Source organism: Stomoxys calcitrans, chromosome 1, assembly GCF_963082655.1.
Source record: "Stomoxys calcitrans chromosome 1, idStoCalc2.1, whole genome shotgun sequence".
In the NCBI taxonomy this organism is placed as follows: Eukaryota; Metazoa; Arthropoda; class Insecta; order Diptera; family Muscidae; genus Stomoxys; species Stomoxys calcitrans.
The window spans coordinates 193,990,921-194,014,074 of record NC_081552.1 but is presented as its reverse complement, the minus strand read 5'-3'; the positions used below and the strand labels follow the sequence as shown (position 1 = coordinate 194,014,074).

Here is a 23,154-nt window from a genome sequence, read left to right as displayed (position 1 = left end):
TCGGTTTATATGGGAGCTATATCAGGTTATAGACCGATTTGGACGTCACTTGGTACAGTTGTTGGAAGTCATAACAGAACACTATCAGCCAAATCGGACAAAAATTGCAGCTTCCAGCGGCTCAAGAAGTCAAATCGGGAAATTGGTTTATATGGGAGCTATATTCAAATTTGAATCCATATGGCCCACTTGCAATCCATGATGACCTACCTCAATTTTAAGTATCTGTGCAAAATTTCAAGCGGCTAGCTTCACGCGTTCGACCGCTATCGTGATTTCGACAGACGGGCGGACGTATATGGCTAGTTCGACTCAGAATGTCGAGACGATCAAGAGTATATATTCTTTATGGGGTCCTAGATCAATATTTCGAGGCATGACAAACGGAATGACTAGATTAGTATACCCCCAGCCTGTGTTGGTGAGTATAAAAACAAGTAAAAGTGTGCTAAGTTCGGCCGGGCCGAATCTTATATACCCTCCACCATGGATCGCATTTTGTCGAGTTCTTTTCCCGACATCTCTTCTAAGGCAAAAAAAGATAAAGAAAAAGATTTGCTCTGCTAATAAAGCGATATCAAGATTTGGTCCGGTTCGGACCATAATTAAACTATATGTTGGAGACCTGTGTAAAATGTCAGCCAATTCGAATAAGAATTGCGACCTTTAGGGGCTCAAGAAGTAAACAGAGAGATCGATTTATATGGGATCTGTATCAGGCTATAGACCGATTCAGACCATAATAAACACGTATTCAAACAAATCGGATAATAATTGCTCCCTCTAGAGGCTCAAGAAGTCTAGATCCCAGATCGGTTTATATGGCAGCTATATCTGGTTATTTACCAATTTGAACCTAATTTAGCACAGTTGTTGGAAGTCATAGCAGAACACGTCGTGCAAAATTTCATTTCAATCGGCTAAGAATTGCGCCCTCTAGAGGCTCAAGAAGTCAAGACACAAGATCGGTTTATATGGCAGCTATTTTAGGTTGTGCACCGATTTGATCCATACTTGGCACATTTGTTGGATATCATAACAAAACACGTCGTGCAAAATTTTATTCCAATCGGATAAGAATTGCGCCCTCTAGAGGCTCAAGAAGTCAGGACCCAAGATCGGTTTATATGGCAGCTATATCAAAACATGGACCGATACGGCCCATTTACAATCCCAACCGACCTACACTAATAAGAAGTATTTGTGCAAAATTTCAAGAAGCTAGCTTTACTCCTTCGAAAGTTAACGGACGGACGGACAGACCGACGGACATGGCTAGATCGACATAAAATGTCACGACGATCAAGAATATATATACTTTATGGGGTCTCAGATGAATATTTCGAGTAGTTACAAACGGAATGACGAAATTAGTATACCCCCATCCCACGGTGGAGGGTATAATTAAAATATATCTCTATTTTTAGATTGATGGAACAATTATATACTTTTGATCGGATTTTTTGTCATTTGTTTTCTTTTTTGTCTCACGAATTGTGAATTAATCTGAAAATGGGTTTAAATCTATATAGAATTACTGTGTGATGGTAAAATAAAAACATTTTCTTGGATTTTTTTAAATACACACTTTAGGTTTCTGCTTTGATACCATACATGACGAACACTCGCATTATTAAGTGATAATCCAATTTTGTTTTGTAAACAACATGTTTTTCACAATTCTGTGGTGTTAAATCATGTCATGTGTGTCAGCGAAATATCTTTACAAATTTAAAATATTATTAAAAAAAGTCAGTCATAAACATTTGTGTTATCCGCAATGACAATAAAAATATTTCCCTAAAGTAGGCAACGAAATTTGTTCTCTTGCACAGTCTGCTAAAACGTTGTATAAACAAAATACTTGATGTTTAGAGAAATAAATGTACAAAAAACAATTAACTTAGATTAATGAAAAATATTTTGATATAGCAAATTTTCCTTGTATTGGTTTAATTTTTAAATATTTGTTGTTTGTATCACCTTTTTTTTTGGGTATTAATTTTGTAATCTCTTCATTCTTTGTTTTTTCTTTTCGATAATAATTTTGTTTCCTTTTTTTATTTTTCATAAAAAAAACAACTTATTTTCATCACTTCTTCACACTCAATGTCATTGGTTTCATATTCTATCAACCGCTGGATGCATTTTCGTTTTTGTTGTTGTTGTGTGTGTGTGTATCGTGGCTGTATTTGGTTAACACTTTTCCTTTTCATTTCCCCAAACCAAAAAAAAAAAAAACCAAAAAAAACAAAAACCATTTTTCCATCAATCATCTCCATTCATTATTCAATGAACAACTCAATGAATGGGGTTTCGCCCAAAACTCACACCACAACCCCACTTCAAAAAAAAAAAAAAAACGAAATGCCCTTTTATTCTCACTTCCCTCACGTTTTGAAACCAATTGGAAAATTCATTTCAATGAAGTGAAGCGTTCACGTACCCGCGAAGGATTTACAGTTGAAAGAGTAACAACAGCATAGATTTGTTTTCCAATCTAGCTTTTTTGAGTTTTGGCTTTAATGGTTAGTCATTTCTTTTTTTCCATTTATTTCCCTTGTTTGTTTGAGTTCCGTTGAATTTGCCATTTTTTTCGTGTTTTGCCTTGGAATTTTTAAAATGGATTTTATTGTTTGTTTTTTTTTTTTTTCTATAAATTTTCTTACTAAAATTTGCATGTGATGTTTCATTTATGCACAAAGTTAGCATATTTTGAAAAAATTCGTACTAATACATTGACAAAGATTGTAATTTTATAAATAAAAAATTTTAAAATACATTGCTGATATTTTTCCTTGAAATTTCAAAATCATATTCTGAGAATGCAAGTCAACAGTTTTTTTTTTAAGCTACAAATAATGTAACGAAAAAAATGCTTTTGTCTATTCTTGTCCTACATCCGTTAAGTGTCTATTGAATAGTGAATCGTGCATTGCATGCATGCCTCCGTGGACTGACATTCAACGCTGTTGGGGTCGAACACAGAAAGCGCAAAATACCTGGGTGTTTTGCTGAACTGGAAACTGAACTTCAAATCCAACATTTTGGAAAGGGCAAGAAAGGCCACACTTGCCCCATACACCTGCAAGAGAGCCATTGGCCAAAGTTGGGGCTTTAGACCGCGTGGCATGCATTGGGTATATACTGCTGTTGTCGAAACCTATTATGCTATATGGTGTTTTGGTCTGGTGGACGGCTTTTCAAAAGTCCACCTACTGCTCAATACTTAACCGGATCCAAAGGATGGCTTGTTTGTGCATCACAGCCGCATTGAGGACGACACGAACAGACAAATTCAATAATATACCAAACAAGTGAAAAGGCGTTAAGTTCGGCCGGGCCGAACTTTGGATACCCACCACCTCGGGTATATATGTAAACCACCTTTAATCATAGGTTAGGTTAGATTTAAGTGGCAGTCTGCCATCAAACTCACTTAGACGTTTTCGTCCATTGTGATACCACAGGAACAGAAGAAGGATGACGCCTTCTAGTTCCTACCGTTGAACCATTCAGATCGCTTTAAAACCCCCAACAACTTGCGAATGTTCACATCCGCTAAATCAGACAGACTGCTAGTGCGGGACACACACACAGAAGGTGTTCTATAATGTCTTCTTTCTTGATGTCGCTACAGCTTCTGCAAACTTCGTTGCTGGCAACCTTCACTGATTGGACAGAAACCTGTCATACCGGACACAATGATTGAGACGTCTGTTCTAGCCAATGACAGCAAAGCAGTAGACCTCTTCAAGTCTCGATGAGGCCACATAGTTTTGGAATGCTTACAGCCCCCTCTTTGTGACCATCTATCATTCGTTGCCCTTCGGGCCTGGTCCTGAAAACTTAGCTCAAATGTCCCTAGAGGCATACCCACAGATTCCTGTATCGCTGAAATGTGTAGGGTAGTTCCTAGTCTCTCAAGCTCGTCTGCTTTAGAATTCCCTGGTATATCTCTGTGGCCCGGCATCCAGAACAGGTGAATTTTGAACTGTTCAGCCATCTTGTTGTGAGATCTGCGACAGTCGAGGGCGGATGTTATGTTCAGCAATACGTTCTCCAGTGATTTTATGGCTACATGGCTGTCTGAGAAGATATTAATGCCAATCGTTGTAATGACATTATATCTTAGCCATTCCATCACCTCCTTAATTGTAAGGATCTCCGCTTGAAACTGCAGTGGTCGGGTAACCTTTTCGATATGACCAGCTCTAGTTCTTTAGAGTACACCCCAAATCCCACGTTTAGTTTGGAACCATCCGCAAAGAAATCTATGTAACTTCTGTTGCCAGGGATATCATGATTCCAATCGGTTCTTTTAGGAATACTGGTACAGTACTTCTTACCAAAAAGCGGCTCGGGTAGGGAGTAAACCACACTACCTGGAACTTCGGATATTGAATAACACAGTGTCCGTAGTCACTACATGATCAAAGAGAAAGCTCCCTTTACCTCACAGCAGTGGTCGCTGCGATTTGTCTAGCCACAATGTTCAGAGGCATAAGGTTACTTCGCCAAAAGTGACAGAGGTCCTGTCATCCCGTCTACTGGGGTTCGAGAGTGACTTAACTTTAGACCACAACTTGCCTAAGCCGGCACCTAAGTTACATTGACTCTAAGTGTTCCAGCAACATATTTTGCTTATGTTCGTTGACTACTCTGTTAGTTTTCAGATTCAGCTCGCCGATTCCACACAACGAATCCCTTCACGCTCGTCTGTGAATACCTCTACCTGCGCCGGTTAATTGGGCCGCACCTGGGGTATTCGACCGGCTGGTATAAAGCGAACGGCTGCTGCGTTAATGATGTCTCGGAATTTCCTCTCGGCAACTAGCACATGCGAGGGGGGTGGTAGTTCACTGAAGCGGCGATTGGTATACTCTCTGAAGCCAGCCCAATCGGCCTTCTTCTGATTGATAAACGTTCGGCGCTCAGAGGTTATAAAGGCGGGTGGTCGGTCGATGGTAAGAATTATGGGGAGGTGGTCTGATCCCAAGGAGCTGACGGCTTGCCAGGATACGTCACTCAGGAGATCAAGGGATGCCATAGAGATGTCTGGCGAGCTGCTGCACCTCCTCGTAATCCTAGTGGGGGCATCCTCATTCACCGTACAAAAAGTGGAGCCTTCAATCTGCTCTGTCACGCTGGTCGTTACCTAGACGGGAACGCCATGTGATGTGAATGTGATGCGCATTAAAATCCACTAGAACCAGACGATTAAGGCCAGATAGTAAACCACTTATGTCAGGGTTGTAAGCTTGGCCATTAATTGGGGCACAGCTACTAACCGGCTTTATGTACACGTTATATAGGTCTATCTCGGCAGTACCGGACCTGACTGCTATCCCCATGCATTCCATGTAGGGGTCACTAGCACCAGGCGCAGGCGAGATGGGTCTATATTGCACGGCATGGTGTATCACGAAGGCCAATCCCTCACCTACATTCCTTGAGCGATCCTTACATAGCACATTGTATCCGTGACAACTGTGCAAGCTGCAGGTGTTGGTCAGCTTTGTCCCCTGGATTGCTGCGACCAATATGCTCTTCCGACTCATCGATCGATCTTGCCACGAAGACCGTCGCAGTTTAGTTGCAAAAATTATACACTTCCCGGCACTGGCCTGGCATTATTGGGGCTGGGATGCTGTCGTTGTGTAAAATGCCGCACGGGTGAGGTCCGGGGGTCACATAGTCCGACAACGATGACTCTTGTGACCCACTGCTGGCTATGTTCGTACAGCACCTTGCAACATATCCAGTATGACTATACTCACGTAGTTAACTGAGGCCAGAGCAAGATCGGCTATGTACCCACTCCATGCACCGGTTACACCTCACCGACACCGACCGACGGTGGGGGCGGTTCTGGCAAACCGAACAGAACCAGGGTCCGGAGTTCTTTTCAATCCCAGCACGGACCAGAAGCGTGCGGAGAAGGCACTCCGGGATGTGCCTCTCCCATGACGAAAAAATACGATCACGTACACTGAGGCGGCAGCCCTTGCCGATGAGGAGTTCCATCGGGTCAATCCGGTGCGTACAACCGGCTGCCATGGGATTGCATACAGTGTTTTGTTACTACTTCCAACAACTGTGCCAAGTAGGGTCTAAATCGGTCTATAACCTATCATATAAACCCATCAAATCTCAAATCGGGAGATTTGACTTCTTGAGCCCTTACAAGCCGCAATTTTTGTCCGATTTGGTTAAAATTTTGTATATAAAGGGTGATTTTTTTGAGGTTAGGATTTTCATGCATTAGTATTTGACAGATCACGTGGGATTTCAGACATGGTGTCAAAGAGAAAGATGCTCAGTATGTTTTGACATTTCATCATGAATAGACTTACTAACGAGTAACGCTTGCAAATCATTGAATTTTATTACCAAAATCAGTGTTCGGTTCGAAATGTGTTCAAATTTTGACAAAATTTTGTTCAGCGATGAGGCTCATTTCTGGTTAAATGGCTACGTAAATAAGCAAAATTGCCGCATTTGGAGTGAAGAGCAACCAGAAGCCGTTCAAGAACTGCCCATGCATCCCAAAAAATGCACTGTTTGGTGTGGTTTGTACGCTGGTGGAATCATTGAACAGTATTTTTTCAAAGATGCTGTTGGACGCAACGTTACGGTGAATGAACACATTTCGAACGGAACACTGATTTTGGTAATAAAATTCAATGATTTGCAAGCGTTGCTCGTTAGTAAGTCTATTCATGATGAAATGTCAAATCTCATCATCTTTCTCTTTGACACCATGTCTGAAATCCCACGTGATCTGTCAAATACTAATGCATGAAAATCCTAACCTCAAAAAAATCACCCTTTAGTATTTTGCTATGACTTCCAACAACTGCGCCTATAACGGTCCGTATCGGTCTATAACCTGATATAGTTCCCATATAAACCGATCTCCCGATTTGACTTCTTGATCCTCTTAACTTATTTTCTATGAAATTTCAGCGGAAGCCATGGTAGTGGGTTCCCAAGATTCGGCCCGGCCGAACTTAGCACGCTTTTACTTGTTCATTCGCAGATAGCTTTCCTCCTTTCGTAAACACCATTATTTCGGACTTAGTCTGGTTCACTTCCATGCCCCATCTGTCTCAGTTCGATTCTAGGTTTTCTATCATCCGCTACAAAATCGTTGGGCTATCGGCCATTATAACTATATTATCCGCATACATTACGAATGTTTGTTTCATCTACGAAAAGACCGCCCTCAAGATGGTTATGTAAGTCATTGAGATTCAAAGCAAATAGAATTGGCGACAATAAGAAACCCTGTTATACGCCAAAACAAGTATCAAAAAACTCTGACATTTGGGTGCCTGACCAAACTGCGGGCTTTGTGTTTCCATGGATCTTTTCCACAAAACCGATGATTTTTGACGACAGTCCTATATCATGAAGCTTGTATGTAAGGAGGTTTTTTGGCACTCTATCGAAAGCTGCTTTAATGTCTACGAAGTAAGCATAAACCTTTTTTTTCGCTTAATTTATGATTGACTACTGCTGTAAGGTTGAAGATGTTGTCGACAGTACAATAGTCTATAATTATAATTTTTATACCCTCCACTATAGGATAGGGGGTATACTAATTTCGTCATTCTGTTTGTAACACCACGAAATATGCGTCTAAGACCCCATAAAGTATATATATTCTTGATCTTCATGTCATTTTAAGTCGATCTAGCCATGTCCGTCTGTCCGTCCGTCCGTCTGTCTGTCGAAAGCACGCTAAGTTTCGAAGGAGTAAAACTAGCCGCTTGAATTTTTGCACAAATACTTCTTATTAGCGTAGGTCGGTTGGTATTGTAAATGGGCCAAATCGGTCCATGTTTTGATATAGCTGCCATATAAACCTATCTTGGCTCTTGACTTCTTGAGCCTCTAGAGGGCGCAATTCTTATCCGATTTCATTGAAATTTTGCACGTAGTGTTTTGGTATCACTTCCAACAACTACGCTGAGCATGTTTTAAATCGATCCATGTTTTGACATAGCTGTCATATAAACCGATCTTGGGTCTTGACTTCTTGAGCCTCTAGTGGGCGCAATTCTTATCCGATGTTATTGAAATTTTACACGTAGTGTTTTGGTATCACTTCCAACAACTACGCTGAGCATGTTTTAAATCGATCCATGTTTTGATATAGCTGTCATATAAATCGATCTTGGGTCTTGACTTCTTGAGCCTCTAGAGGGCGCAATTCTTATCCGATTTCATTGAAATTTTGCACATAGTGTTTTGGTATCACTTCCAACAACTACGCTGAGCTTGTTTTAAATCGATCCATGTTTTGACATAGCTGTCATATAAACCAATCTTGGGTCTTGACTTCTTGAGCCTCTAGAGGGTGCAATTCTTATCCGATTTTATTGAAATTTTGCTCGTAATTTTGTAGTATCTATTCCAGCAACTACGCTAAGTATGGTTTAAATCGGTCCATGTTTTGAAAGAGCTGGCTTATTAACCGATCATGGGTCTTGACTTCTTGAGCCTCTAGAGGGCGCAATTCTTATCCGATTTTATTAAAATTTTACACGTAGTGTTTTGGTAGCACTTCCAACAACTACGCTAAGTATGTTTTAAATCGGTCCATGTTTTGACATAGCTGTCATATAAACCGATCTTGGGTCTTGACTTCATGTGCCTCTAGAGGGCGCAATTCTTATCCGATTTTATTGAAATTTTGCACGTCATTTTGTAGTATCTCTTCCAAAAACTACGCTAAGTATGGTTAAAATCGGTCCATGTTTTGATAGAGCTGGCTTATTAACCGATCATGGGTCTTGACTTCTTGAGCCTCTAGAGGGCGCAATTCTTATCCGATTTAACTAACAAATGTGCTTTGTATGATTGAAATCGGTTCATAATCTGGTATAGCTGTCATATAAACCGATCTATGATCTTGACTTCTTGATCCAATAGAGGGCGCAATTCTCATCCGATTTGGGTGACATTTTGTGCAACCGCTTCTCTCATGACCTTCAATATACGTGTTTAATATGGTCTGAATCGATCAATAGCTTGATACAGCTTCCATATAAACCTATCTCCCGATTTTGCTTCATGAGAGCCCCTACAAGGCGCAATTCTTATCCGAATGAACTGAAATATTACACAATGAGTTCTACAATGTTCCGCATTCATTTATGGTCCGAATGGGACTATAACTTGATATAGCTGCAATAGCATAACAGTTCTTATTATACCCTCCACCATAAGATGGGGGGTATACTCATTTCGACATTCTGTTTGTAACTACTCGAAATATTCGTCTGAGACCCCATAAAGTATATATATTCTTGATCGTCGTGAAATTTTATGTCGATCTAGCCATGTCCGTCCGTCCGTCCGTCTGTCTGTCGAAAGCACGCTAACTTCCGAAGGAGTAAAGCTAGCCTCTTGAAATTTTGCACAAATACTTCTTATTAGTGTAGGTCAGTTGGTATTGAAAATGGGCCATATCGGCCCATGTTTTGATATAGCTGCCATATAAACCGATCTTGGGTCTTGACTTCTTGAGCCTCTAGAGGGCGCAATTCTTATTCGATTGGGATGAAATTTTGCACGACGTGTTTTGTTATGACATCCAACAACTGTGCCAAATATGGTTCAAATCGGTTTATAACCTGATATAGCTGCCATATAAACCGATCTTGGGTCTTGACTTCTTGAGCCTCTAGAGGGCGCAATTCTTATTCGATTGGGATGAAATTTTGCACGACGTGTTTTGTTATGACATCCAACAACTGTGCCAAGTATGGTTCAAATCGGTTTAAAACCTGATATAGCTGCCATATAAACCGATCTTGGGTCTTGACTTATTGAGCCTCTAGAATGCACAATTCTTATCCGATTGGAATGAAATTTTGCACGACGTGTTTTGTTATTACATCCAACAACTGTGCCAAGTATGGTTCAAATCGGTCCATAACCTGATATAGCTGCCATATACACCGATCTGGGGTTTTGACTTCTTGAGCCTCTAGAGTGCGCAATTCTTATCGGATTGGAATGAAATTTTGCACGACGTGTTTTGTTACGATGTCCAACAACTGCGCCACGTATGGTTCAAATCGGTCCATAACCTTATATAGCTGTCATATAAACCGATCTTGGGTCTTGACTTCTTGAGCCTCTAGAGGGCGCAATTAATATCCAATTTGAATCAATTTTGGCACGTAGTATTTTATTATGATATCCAACAACTGTGCCAAATATGGTTCAAATCGGTTCATAACCTGATATAGCTGCCATATAAACCGATCTGGGGTCTTGAATTCTTGAGCCTCCAGAGGTCGCAATTATTATCCGATTTGCCTGAAATTTTGTACGACGGATTCTCTCATGACCATTAACATACGTGTTTATTATGGTCTGAATCGGTATATAGCCCGATACAGCTCCCATATAAATCGATCTCTCTATTTTACTTCTTGAGCCCACAAAGGGCGCAATTTTTATTCGAATTGGCTGACATTTTACACAGGTCTCCAACATATAATTTAATTGTGGTCTAAACCGGACCATATCTTGTTATCGCTCTAATAGCAGAGCAAATCTTTTTTATATCCTTTTTTTGCCTAAGAAGAGATGGCGGGAAAAGAACTCGACAAATGCGATCCATGGTGGAGGGTATATAAGATTCGGCCCGGCCGAACTTAGCACGCTTTTACTTGTTCAATATTCTATGTTTGTCTAAAAAAAGATACCGCGCATAGAACTCGACAAATGCGATCCATGGTGGAGGGTATATAAGATTCGGCCCGGCCGTACTTAGCACGCTCTTACTTGTTTCAATTATGTTGTTTCAGCACATTATCCATTTGATGATTTCATTAAAAAATTATGTTTGGTTTTTTTTTTTCAATTTAAATTTATTTTACATCATTAATCTTTGGTTCTAAATTAGGCATATTGAGGGGCATATTTCTCATAGGTGGCAATATAGGCAGTCTTAGCGGCGTCTTGGCTCATGCCCTTGTGGCTGTTCCAGGCATTCCATTTTGCCTTAGCCTTTAAGTCCAAAGCACCAGGTTGGGCCACATTGCAATCACCGGCGGTGGCTTGTTTGAAGAGACCATAGAACTCCAAGAAGACATTGTCTGGGGGAGTCTTGGTGAAAGACTTGGCTTTTTGGGAGGCTGTGGCGAACTGCAAGAAGGAAATAAAGGAGATATATACATTGAAGGAAAGGAGTTTGGTTTATATCATACTTACATCCATGACTTTTAGAGGTGCTTAAGATCTAGAAATAAAGGAAAAATAAACAAGATTTTAGTTGACAAGTTGGTTTTAATATGTAATTGTAGACTAAATTCTTGAAGACTAAACACTTTGAACCCTGTGTAATGTCCTTGTGGGTCGTCCCGGTAGCAGAGTTTATGGCATGCTCGAATTACCAGTGCGCCGGTCGTGGGTTCGATTTCAACCAAAGGCCTGGCCTTTTGTTACTGTAGTATCACTACTACTGACCAAAATAGTCTAGAATATAGACTGCCACTCTAGCTTAACCCTATATCCTTGTGTATAAGGAGTTCCAGCTAAAAGTTAGCTTTTTTCAGCATTTATTGTTGTCTGTGCTTAATGATGTTGATTTTCTTACCTTTTACTTTGGAGAGCAAAGTGTTAATGATATTTTGGTATTCCGATATTGGCCAATTTATACCTTAACATTTTGATGCGATATTATGGCCCCCTTTTTACTACACTATGATAACCATTCAGTTAATGGTGCAGTTAAATGAACTTTAGTGCTCTACTAGTGATAACTTTTTATGATATCGATAAAATGCTAAAAATATGACTAAACGACTATAAAGGTCGTTTGGTTACTCAATAGCTGACACATTGCCACATGTTGGAAGTTATTCCGAATATCATGTACTAAACAAAGACTAAACCGACTAAGTAACAATAGCCGCCTACATCGAAGTAGTGGTTTAACAAGTAAAGCGTGCTAAGTTCGTTCGAATCTTTGGAACTCAACACCATGGACTCTACTAAAATATGGGAGCTATATCTAGTTATAGACCGACTTGGACCGTACTTGGTGTAGTTGTCGCAGAAGTCATAACCGAACACTATATACCAAATTTCAGCCAAATCGGAAAAAATCGCTGTTTGTAAGGGCTCAAGAAGTCAAATCAATAGATCGGTTTATATGGGAGCTATACCAGGTTACAGACCGATTTGGACCGTACTTGGCTCCGTTGTTGGAAGTCATAACAAACTGCTATGGGAAAAATTTCAGCTAAGTCTGACAAACATTGAGGCTTCCAGGGGCTCAAGAAGTCAAATCGAGAGATCGGTTTATATGGGAGCTATACCAGGTTACAGACCGATTTAGACCGTACTTGGCACATTTGTTGGAAGGCATAACCGAACACTATGTGCAAAATTTCAGCCAATGCGGACAATAATTGTGGCTTCCAGGAGCTCAAGAAGTCAAATCGGGGGGATCGGTTTATATGGGAGCTATATCCAAATCTAAACCGATATGGCCCATTTGCAATCATCAACGACCTACATCAATATGAAGTATCTGTGCAAAATTTCAAGCGGCTAGCTCTATGCGTTCGACCGCTATCGTGATTTCGACATACGGACGGACGGATAGACGGACATGGCTAGTTGTAATCAGAATTTCAAGACGATCAAGAATATGGAATATGGTCTGTCAAAATCACGATAGCGGTCGAACGCGCAAAGCTAGCCAGTTGAAATTTTGCACAGATACCTTATATTGATGTAGGTCGTTGGGGATTGCAAATGGGTCATATCGGTACAGATTTAGATATAGCTTTCATATAAACCAATCTCCCTCTTGAGCCCCTTGAAGCCGCAATTATTGTCGATCTAGCCATGTTCGTCCATCCCTCTGTCGGAAACACGATAGAGGTCGAACGCGTAAAGCTTGCCGCTTGAAAGTTGACACAGATACTCAATATTGATGTAGGTCGTTGGAGATTTTAAATGAGCCATGGCGATTCGGATTTGGATATCTTTGTGGTTTGTTTGTTGGTCTTTTCCGTATGGGCTCAAAAACGGCTGAACCGATTTTCTTGAAATTTTCACAGATGATGCATAATGATCCCGTGGTGAAAACATGGTACTACTTTTTGTTGATTTCTGATGAGTGGGGGGGGGCGGACCCTCCCCCTCACCGTAATTTTCAGAAACGGCAGATCTCGGAGATGGACACCAAATTTCTGGGGGTCCACCCCTTCTCAAAAACATCCCCCAAAAATGACTTGTTTACTTACCATGGCCACCGTAGCGCAGAGGTTAGCTTGTCCGCCTATGACGCTAAACGCCTGGGTTGGAATCCTGGCGAGATCATCAGAAAAAATTTTCAGCGGTGGTTTTCCCCTCCTAATGCTGGCAACATTTGTGAGGTACAATGCCATGTAAAACTTCTCTCCAAACAGGTATCGCACTGCGGCACGCCGTTCGGACTCGGCTTTAAAAAGGAGGCCCCTTATCATTGAATCGGACTGCAATCATTGATATGTGAGAAGTTTGCCCCTGTCCCTTAGTGGAATGTTCAAGGGCAAAATTTGCAATTTTTTACTCACTTGCTATTGGGGCTCAAATAAAAGGTATTTGAGTGTAGAATACGAATGCGATTTCCAAATGTGGGACCAAGTGTTTCGGGGGCCCGCCCGACTCTAAAAACAACCCCCAAAGAGGACATCTATACCACCATAGCAATATGGGGCTAAAATGAAATGCCTTTGGGAGTAAATCACGAATCTGATATCAATATTCGGGAAAAGTGTCTATTGCGCCACCCCACCCCCATAAAGCCATCTTAGAGTAATTGCTGACCATTGCATTATGGGGAGGAAGAGTTATTTTAGAGTGGAACACGAATCTGATATATATTTTCAGGGCCAAGTCGCTGAGTGGCAGCCCCACTCTCCAAAACACCTCCCAAACCGGATATGTTAGCAGACCATGAGAATATTGGGCTCAAATAAAAGGTATTTGGGAGTAGACCACGAATCTGATATCAACTTTCAGGATCAACTGTCCAGGGGACGTTCCACCATCATAACAACCCCCAAATAGGACATATTGGGTTGCCCAGAAAGTTATTGCGGATTTATTAAAAGAAAGTAAATGCATTTTTAATAAAACTTAGAATGAACTTTAATCAAATATACTTTTTTTACACTTTTTTCTAAAGCAAGCTAAAAGTAACAGCTGATAACTGACAGAAGAAAGAATGCATTTACAGAGTCACAAAAATCCGCAATTACTTTTTGGGCAACCCAATATATGTTCACCAAGACAGTTTGGGTCTTTAAAATCGGGTTAAAACCTGATATAGCTCACAATTTTTGTCCAATTGGGATAAAATTTAGCTTGTAGTGTTCTCTTATGATTTTCAACAACTGTGCTTAGTGCGTTTCAAAGCGGTCTATAACCGGATATAGCTCCCATATAAACCGATCTCTCGATTTGACTTTTTGAGCCCCTGGGAGCCACAATTTTTGTCCGATTTGGATGAAATTTTGCACGTGGTGTTCCGTTATGACTTTCAACAAAATTGCCAAGTACGGTCCAAATCAGTCTATAACCTGATATAGCTTCTATCAAAATCGGTCTATCGATTATCTTTGTGCGGTTCCAAGAAGCTTTAATTTTTGCTGGTTGGTTTGACAGATATTTGGTATGTACACATTTTAGCAGAATCCATGGTGGTGGGTTCCCTAGATTCGACCTTGCCGATCTAAACTCGCTTTTACTTGTTTTTTGGTGAGTCCAAACGTCATGCTACAGGATGACACATCTTTGAGAACAAATTTTTGCATGACGTGATGCCTCAAAAAGTCGCCATCATTAGGAGGAGATAATGAGTGTTGAAAAATTTTCTGCTTTTCTCGTCAGAACTCGAACCCAGACGTTAAGTCGTGCATGCTAACCTCTGCGCTATGGTGGCCTCCCCCAGTAGTGATGTAAAATTGACTACTTTCAAATTGTTATCTCTTGTTACACAGTTTCTGGAATTTATAACTGTTGGCGTGTAAATTTGAAGATATGTTTTATTTTACTTGGTAACACAAAATCTAGCATTGTACAAAGCAATCACTCGTGCCGTTTTGTTATTGTTCATAAACAAGCCCCCAAACGCAATCTTATCTACTATCGTACAGCAACAGATATTTTTTAATCACATTTCTTAAGAAGTAAAGTTTACTTTTATTTTGGGGAAAAGTTTGATAACCTTTGCCCAAAGTGGTCATATGTGCCGATTAAATGATACGTCAGAATCTAGTGTAAAGTTTGTTGGATAGGTAGGGAACGGAATTTTGTGAGCTCCATATCTCATAACACACACTTGGGTCAATGTATGGAATATTGTATTGGGTATACTAATCTAGTTCACCCATTTGTAACACCTCGAAATATTGATCTGCTAACCCATAAAGCAAAGGGTTTCCCCATTAAGAGGTATTATTTTGAAATACCCGGTATTATGGTAGCTATCACTTTTGAAGCTTTATTCTCTGATGTTTGGCAAGCAGAAACTACGCCATTATTAACAAGTAAGAGCGTGCAATGTTCGGCAGGGCCATGTCTTATGTACCTCCAACATGGATCGTATTTGTCAAGTTTATGGCCCGGTTCTCTTTATAAGTAAACAAAGGACAATAAAAATGCCCATGCTGTTGGAGCTATATAAGGTTATAGACCGATTCGGATCATACTTGCTTTGGATGTTGGAGACCCTAGTAGAAGTTATTATGCAAAATTTCAGCCAAATCGGATAAGAATTGCACCCTCTAGAGGCTCAAGAAGTATTATCTGGAGATCTATATATAAATGAGAGCCACAGCGCAGAGGTTAGCATGTCCGCCTATGACGCTGAACGCCTGCGTTCGAATCCTGGCGAGATCATTTGAAAAAATTTTCAGCGGTGGTTTTAAAACTTCTCTCCAAAGAGGTGTCGCACTGCCGCACGTCGCTCGGACTCGGCTTTAAAAAGCAGGCCCCTTATCATTGAACTTAAACTTGAATCGGACTGCACTCATTGATATGTGAGAAGTTTGCCCGTGTTCCTTAGTGGAAAGTTCAGACCAAATTTGGCACGTATGTTGAAGGTCATAGGGGAAGTCGTTGTACAAAAACATACTGCCTCCTTTAGAGCCTCAAAAAGTACAATCGGGAAATCGATTTAGCTATATCAGATTATGTACCGAATCGGAGCAAACTTGACACAGTTGTTGGAAGTCATGCCAAAACGACATATGCAAAATTTCAGCTAAATCGAATCAGAATTGCGCCGCCTAGAGGCTCAAGAAGCCAAGATTCAAGATCTGCTTATATAGCCGCAATATCAAAACATGGATCGATATGGCCCATTTACAATCCCAAAGGACCTACACAAATAGGATGTAGTCGTGCAACATTTCATGAGCCTAGCTTCATTCCTTCGAAAGTAAGGGTGCTTTCGACGGACGTACAGCCGAACGGACAGACGAAAATGAAAATATTTTTTCATTTCATATTTTCATAGAAAGAAAATGGAACCCCTCGTCGTACCATGGATTCTCGGGAGACTTTTAGTACCAGAGTACGGATATTATCCTAACCAACTCGAATCGCTCACACTGACGTCTTTCTATATCTCACTTCGGTCTGCCGAAAAGACCTTACAGCTCCCTCCTTTTTTTCTTCGCTTTGAGTAGTAACACTGCAGGGTTGTCATGCGTGCCGTATTATTGGCTTCAGTAGCATTTTGGCATTTGTTTCGACGTCTAATTTCCACACAGGCTGGAACTTTGAGGTCCGATCTGTGTGGTGTTCTTTGCTGTCACGAGAAGCTTAGCTGCGAGCTACCAGGCGCGTCTACAGGTTGCGGATAGTGGAATGCTCCATACGGAGTAGCTGCAACGGCAGTCGCGGACAATCAGCGGTATCGAGGAGAGAGTCTCAGTGAGAGGCCGGGTGGCACCGGCTCTTGCACAAATACTGAGTGCCTATGATGCTCGATATGACAAGGCGAGTTATTGGCGCCTTTAAATAACCAATGGCCATTTTGTTTCCACGGCGATGGGTCCTTTGGACCGAAACGAACTTGTCCACACAGGAGCTTGACGAGGATCGCCACCTTCACATGAAAATGTGACTACAACAACAAGAACAACATTACAACATAATCAGAAAAGGTATTGTCTTCACGTAGACGGGTTCATGACAATCAAGACTACACTGGATGCACTTGAATATAAAGATTAAGTATTAGGAAGCCACTGCTGCTATGAGACTAAAAGCGATAAAGGAGGAGCAGGTCATACATTCGCTGGATAATTCAGGTGACTATAGGAAACCAGACTAGATTGGAAAAGGCTTTGAATCGGAAATCAAAAACAGCACTTGAGGTCGAGTGTAAGATGATAATGAAACTCTGGTATTGCGATATGGTAGTTCAATATACACGAATAGTTCAAATCTTGATGGGAGAACAGGTCTGGGCGCCTTCATTGAGGACCATGACTCAGGGTTCTTCTTCTGTATGCCTGGCCATAACACGGTCCTAAAGGCGGAAAAAAGGGCGATAACGTCAACTCTGGAACAAAGATTGTGAACATCTTTTGCGAACTGTAAGTTGGCAACTAGCAACAATTACGATAAGGTCGCGAACTGTCTTGGATTGGAAACAAGTAAAAGCGTTCTAAGTTAGGCCAGGCCGAATCTAGGGAACCCACCACCATGAATTCTGCTAAAACCTTATACAATGAAATTTAGCTGAAGGGCACACTTTTATTCTATATACCAAACTTTTGTCAAACCAGCAAAAATTTAAGTTCTAGGAACCAAACAAGCTAATCATGAGACCGTTTTATAGGGGAACTATACCAGGCTGTAGACCGATTTGGTCAAAGTCAAAAGTCGGCAGATCGGTTTATATGGGAGCTATATCAGGTTATAGATCGAATTGAACCGTACTTGGCAAAGTTTGTTGGAAGTCATAATAGAACATTACATGCAAAATTTCAGCCAAATCGGACAAAAATTGTGGCTTGTAAGAGCTCAAGAAGTCAAATCGGGGGATCGGTTTATATGGGAGCTATATCAGGTTATAGACCGAATTGGACCGTACTTGGCACAGTGGTTGAAAGTCATAACGGATCACTATGCGAACATTTGTAGCCAAATCGGTCAAAAATTACGGCATCCAGGGGCTCAAGAAGTCAAATCGGGTGATCGCTTTATATGGGAGCTATATCAGGTTATAGATCCATTTGAACCCTACTGACCACAGTTGTTGAAAGTCAAAACAGAACACTTTATACAAAACTTCAAACAAACCGGATCAAAATTGAGTTCTTTTTGCTGCACACAGGTTAAATTCTTGAACGGGCCAAATCGGACCATATTTGGATATAGCTGCTATATAAACCGATCTGCCGGTAAAGAGTCTGAAGCCCATTAAAGTTTTATTTTTTATCTAATTTTTATCTGAAACCGCTAGTAGTTTTAGGCCTCCCGACATATGACTCAAATATGGTTCAGATCGGACTATTTTTAGATATAGCTGCCATATGCACCGAAGGCCCATAAAAGCTGCATTTATTACCCGATTTCAATGAAATTTGAAACAGTGAGTTATTTTTAGTCTCCCAACATCCTACTTAAATATTGTTTAGATCGGACTATATTTGAATATAGCTGCCATATAGACCGATCTGTCGATAAAAGGTCTGAAGCCCATAAAAGCTGCAATTATTTCCCTATTTCGCTGAATTTTGAAGCAGTGAGTCATTTTAAAACTCCCGCTATCCGACCCAGATATTGTAAAGATCGGACGATATTTAGATATAGCTGTCATATAGACCGATATGCCGTTTAAGGGACTGAAGCCCATAAAAGCTTTATTTATTTCTCGATTTCGTTGAAATTTGTGAGTTAGTGAGTTAATTTAAGCCTCCCTACAGCCGACCCAAATATGAATCAGATCATACTATGCAAATATAGCTGTCATATAGACCGATCTTCTTCCTTAAAAAGCATATTTCTTGTCTGATTTCGCCGAAACTGTTACTTGTATATGAGCTCTCGGTACCTGAATAAAATATGACCGAGACCAGAGTCCTATTGAGATAAAACTATGTTTATAGGAGGATTATTATATCCTTGGTGGTGAGTATCCAAAGTTCGACACGGCCGAACTTAACATGTTTTTCCTTTTATGAAATGACTTTTCATTACTTAGAGCGCACAAAAAGCCGATTACGGGCTTGGGTGTATACCCCCATGGCTCCATCGGAAGGGTTTTTTGCATTCGCACTTTCTTGTCAGCCTAACCTAACCACAATATAATGACCATACAACAAAAATTGCAATTTTTGCCCATGAACATTCTTCCACTAAGGAACAGGGGCAAACTTCTCACACATCAATGAGTGCAGTCCGATTCAAGTTTAAGGTCAATGATAAGGGGCCTCCTTTTTATAGCCGAGTCCGAACGGCGTGCCGCAGTGCGACACCTCTTTGGAGAGAAGTTTTACATGGCATAGTACCTCACGAATGTTGCCACTGATGGTCTCGCCAAGATTCGAACCCAGGCGTTCAGCATCAGAGGCGGACATGCTAACCTCTGCGCTACGGTGGCCTCCTAAGGACCATACAACAACAGGTTCAGAGAACATATTGCCTTGGCATAGGCGGAGCGATGAGAGCCACGTCCATTATGGCACTGGAGCCTTTTCTAGATATCCGACCCATTGACATGAGACTTAAGGCGATGGCAGAATTGATTGAGAATGGGAGCAGCTCATGCCATCGCGGTATAATTGAGGCGACGATAGGAAACCTGGAAGGAAGGGAAGAGGTTTCCGATCGGATACCTGAGACGATACTTGAAGTCGAGTGCGAGGCACTGCTGCCAGCGGCACAGTCTTGGATTGCCGAAACGCCACATGGGACTAATGTGGAAGATCATGTTACACGGATGTATCAAAGCTCGAGGACAGAGTGCGCCTGGGGGTTTACATTGAGAACCCAGGGACTTAGATCTGTTTTAGACTGGCTGATCATAATGTGGTTCTGCAGGCGGAGATCCGGGCGATCACGGAATGCTTGGAGTGGTGTGGTGCGAACGCGAGGATGTCGAGAGTGAACATCTTTGCCCATAAGGACAATAACAACCAGAACGGTAAGGTCACGTACAGCCTTGCAGTGTAAGAAGGAGATTAACGCCGGGATGGCACAAACCGCAAGGTTTGGGTACCGGGCCGAAGCAAGGGGAAATGAAAGGGCAGACGATTTGGTGGTGAAGGCCTGAAGACTGCCGGCAATAGACTTGGTGTTATCCCGAAGCCTTTGGGGTCGACGCCGTCCGAGTTAAGGGAGTGGGGGACGAATGCGCTTGCAACATTGTGGAACAGCGAAACGATCAATAGGACTGCGAAAATCCTATGGGGGGATCCAGATCGTGAGAAGACGAGGCTATTATTGGAAAGAAGCAAGAAGGAGGTCAGTATAGCATTTGGTATCATAACGGGACGCATATGAATATGAGCTCACTTATGTAAAATCGGTGCGGCAAGTGATAGTATGTGTAGGGCATGTGGGGAAGATGATGAGACGTTGGAGCATATCCTTTGTCATGGCCCGGCTTTCGCTTCCAACAGATACGGGTACTTAGGTGGAGACACAATAACAGACATGAACCAACTTAGGGGTGTGGTATTGAAAACAATTAAGGATTTTGTAAGTAGCACGGATTTCTTAACTCAAAATTTTCTATTTTAATGGTTACTTTAAAGTTTTTAAGCCGATTACTGGCTTAGGTGTATGTCCATAGTGGCATGGGGCGGATGAATTTCTGCACCCTCTTTTCATGACAGCTGGTTGAACGTACCGGATTGGCCCGATGGAGTCCTTCAGCGGCAAGGGCTGCTGCCTCAGTGTAAAACACACATGTACAACAACAAATGCACAGCCAAACGGTTGTGTCGTTTCAGATCAGCTTTTGTGATGCCTTCTTACAGTTTCACCGAACTATGGTCTACCTTGAGGGGTATCTTAAGTTCAGCCCGTAAAAAAATTCTAAATTAGCTACAAAAAGAAAAACTATTTACTAAAAACCATTACTAAAACTACTTTGCTTAAGCATGCTAGAATGTTATATAACATTAAATCATCGCTGCATTTTTTTATATAGAAAATTAATTAATTTATGTTTTCATGTTAAATTTTCCAATCATTTCAGTACGTCGTACTCTTAAAAACGGTCTAACCGAAGAGGAAAAACTTCAAGTTGCAGCCTTAATAAAAACCTACTGAAAACGCATAAATTTGCAAAAACCAGACTGAATTCATCTGCAACACCACCATCTCGGTAAAAAATGAAGACGATCTCAAAATGGAAGAACTTTGAGTGGGGCTGAATGTGGCACAAACGAAAACCCCACATGAAGGGAGAAGAGATTCTGCAGGCCTCTCTTCAAACTGAACAGCAAATGGATAAGCAGCCCCAATATATAAGCGGATTTTAATAGGAAAAGAACGACTTTAATGATTTAAGATATAACCGAATTTCAGCATGTGACTATTTATTTATGTAAACGAACCTTATGACGCATAGATTTTTTTTTATAACTTCAACATTGATTGTACTGCATTAATAACTTTAAAGTATTATCTTGTAGGCCAATCAAAACATTTAACTAATCCATCGAAAGATTATGTGTAATAATATTTTTTTATTTCTGTTTGAATTGTTAAATATTGCCTCTTTATTTGTTGATTATTTATCTTTAAATGATTGTGTAATTAAAAACTTAAATTAAAAAAAAAACAAAAAACAAATGCCTATAAAATCCTAAACCAAAAACAATGATTAAAAATACGAATATTTTTAATTTAATACCATACATATTATATAATAATAATAAAAAAAAAAACCGTATGATATATTTTTCAAGAAACATATATGCCTACAAACGTGTATTGTAACTTTAAAAAAATAAAACGAAATCTTAGAAATATTTCAATAAAAGCTAATAAAAATAAACAAAAAAATCCTTTGAATATTAAGAATGAATGCTTTGTCTAAACCACGAAAAATCCATGTAAATCCAGGCTCAAAATCGTAATATTTTGCGCTAAGAATCGAAAAATCCAAGAATGTTTAAAATCGCTGTAACTTCGTAATATATTCGAATTTCGAAGATCCGATGGCAACCCTGGATTGCAAATTCAAACCTGTATCATCTGGTAAAAACATTTTTCAAATCTGTTCACTTCGATATTTTTTCGCATTTTTCGAGCAAGGGATTACCCTTTGGAAATCTTCAATTTTCGAAGCCCCAAAATTTGTTGAGTTAAGGACACGGAAGTGAAGTTTATGCCTGAAAAAACTATCTGCCGCAGTCCCAAATGCATTTCTTCGAAAAATAACCTCAAAATCGTAATATTTTGCGCTCAGAATCGAAAAATCCAAGAATGTTTAAAATCGCTGTTACTTCGTAATATCTTCGAATTTCGAAGATCCGATGGCAACCCTGGATTGCAAATTCAAACCAGTATCATCTGGTAAAAACATTTTTCAAATCTGTTCACTTCGATATTTTTTTGCATTTTCCGAGCAAGGGGTTAGCCTTTGGAAATCTTCAATTTTCGAAGCCCCAAAATTTGTTGAGATAAGGACACAGAAGTGAAGTTTATGCCTGAAAAAACTATCTGCCGCAGTCCCAAATGCATTTCTTCGAAAAATAAGCTCAAAATCGTAATATTTTGCGCTCAGAATCGAAAAATCCAAGAATATTTAAAATCGCTGTAACTTCTTAATATCTTCGAATTTCTAAGATCCGATGGCAACCCTGGATTGCAAATTCAAACCAGTATCATCTGGTAAAAACATTTTTCAAATCTGTTCACTTCGATATTTTTTTGCATTTTTCGAGCAAGGGGTTAACCTTTGGAAATGTTCAATTTTCGAAGCCCCAAAATTTGTTGAGATAAGGACACAGAAGTGAAGTTTATGCCTGAAAAAACTATCTGCCGCAGTCCCAAATGCATCTCTTCCAAAAATAAGCTCAAAATCGTAATATTTTGCCCTCAGAATCGAAAAATCCAAGAATGTTTAAAATCGCTGTAACTTCTTAATATCTTCGAATTTCG

At 40.4% G+C, this 23,154-nt stretch overlaps 2 protein-coding genes across 9 annotated transcripts in view; one reads left to right on the top strand and one right to left on the bottom strand.

The window, feature by feature from the left end:
- Nucleotides 1-21,623, top strand: part of LOC106092475 (FH1/FH2 domain-containing protein 3) — a 419,829-nt gene extending 398,206 nt beyond the window's left edge. For 5 of the 8 annotated variants that reach the window (XM_059364068.1, XM_059364063.1, XM_059364048.1 and 2 more), the window contains one exon: nt 21,242-21,623. In XM_059364068.1, coding sequence (XP_059220051.1) covers nt 21,242-21,315 — 74 coding nt within the window. In that variant the 3' untranslated portion in view covers nt 21,316-21,623. Of the gene's footprint in view, nt 1-1,593; nt 1,899-2,430; nt 2,529-21,241 lie in introns of those variants that run through there. The other 3 variants (XM_059364051.1, XM_059364072.1, XM_059364053.1) reach the window with 2 other exon arrangements.
- Nucleotides 10,882-11,654, bottom strand: LOC106092477 (acyl-CoA-binding protein-like). Its single transcript, XM_013259359.2, has 3 exons — nt 11,621-11,654; nt 11,236-11,263; nt 10,882-11,169 (listed from the first exon to the last, which is right to left on the bottom strand). The coding sequence occupies exons 2-3, from the start codon at nt 11,239-11,241 to the stop codon at nt 10,924-10,926; spliced, it is 252 nt and encodes an 83-aa protein (XP_013114813.1). The 5' UTR covers nt 11,242-11,263; nt 11,621-11,654; the 3' UTR covers nt 10,882-10,923.
- Nucleotides 21,624-23,154: the final 1,531 nt, after the last annotated feature.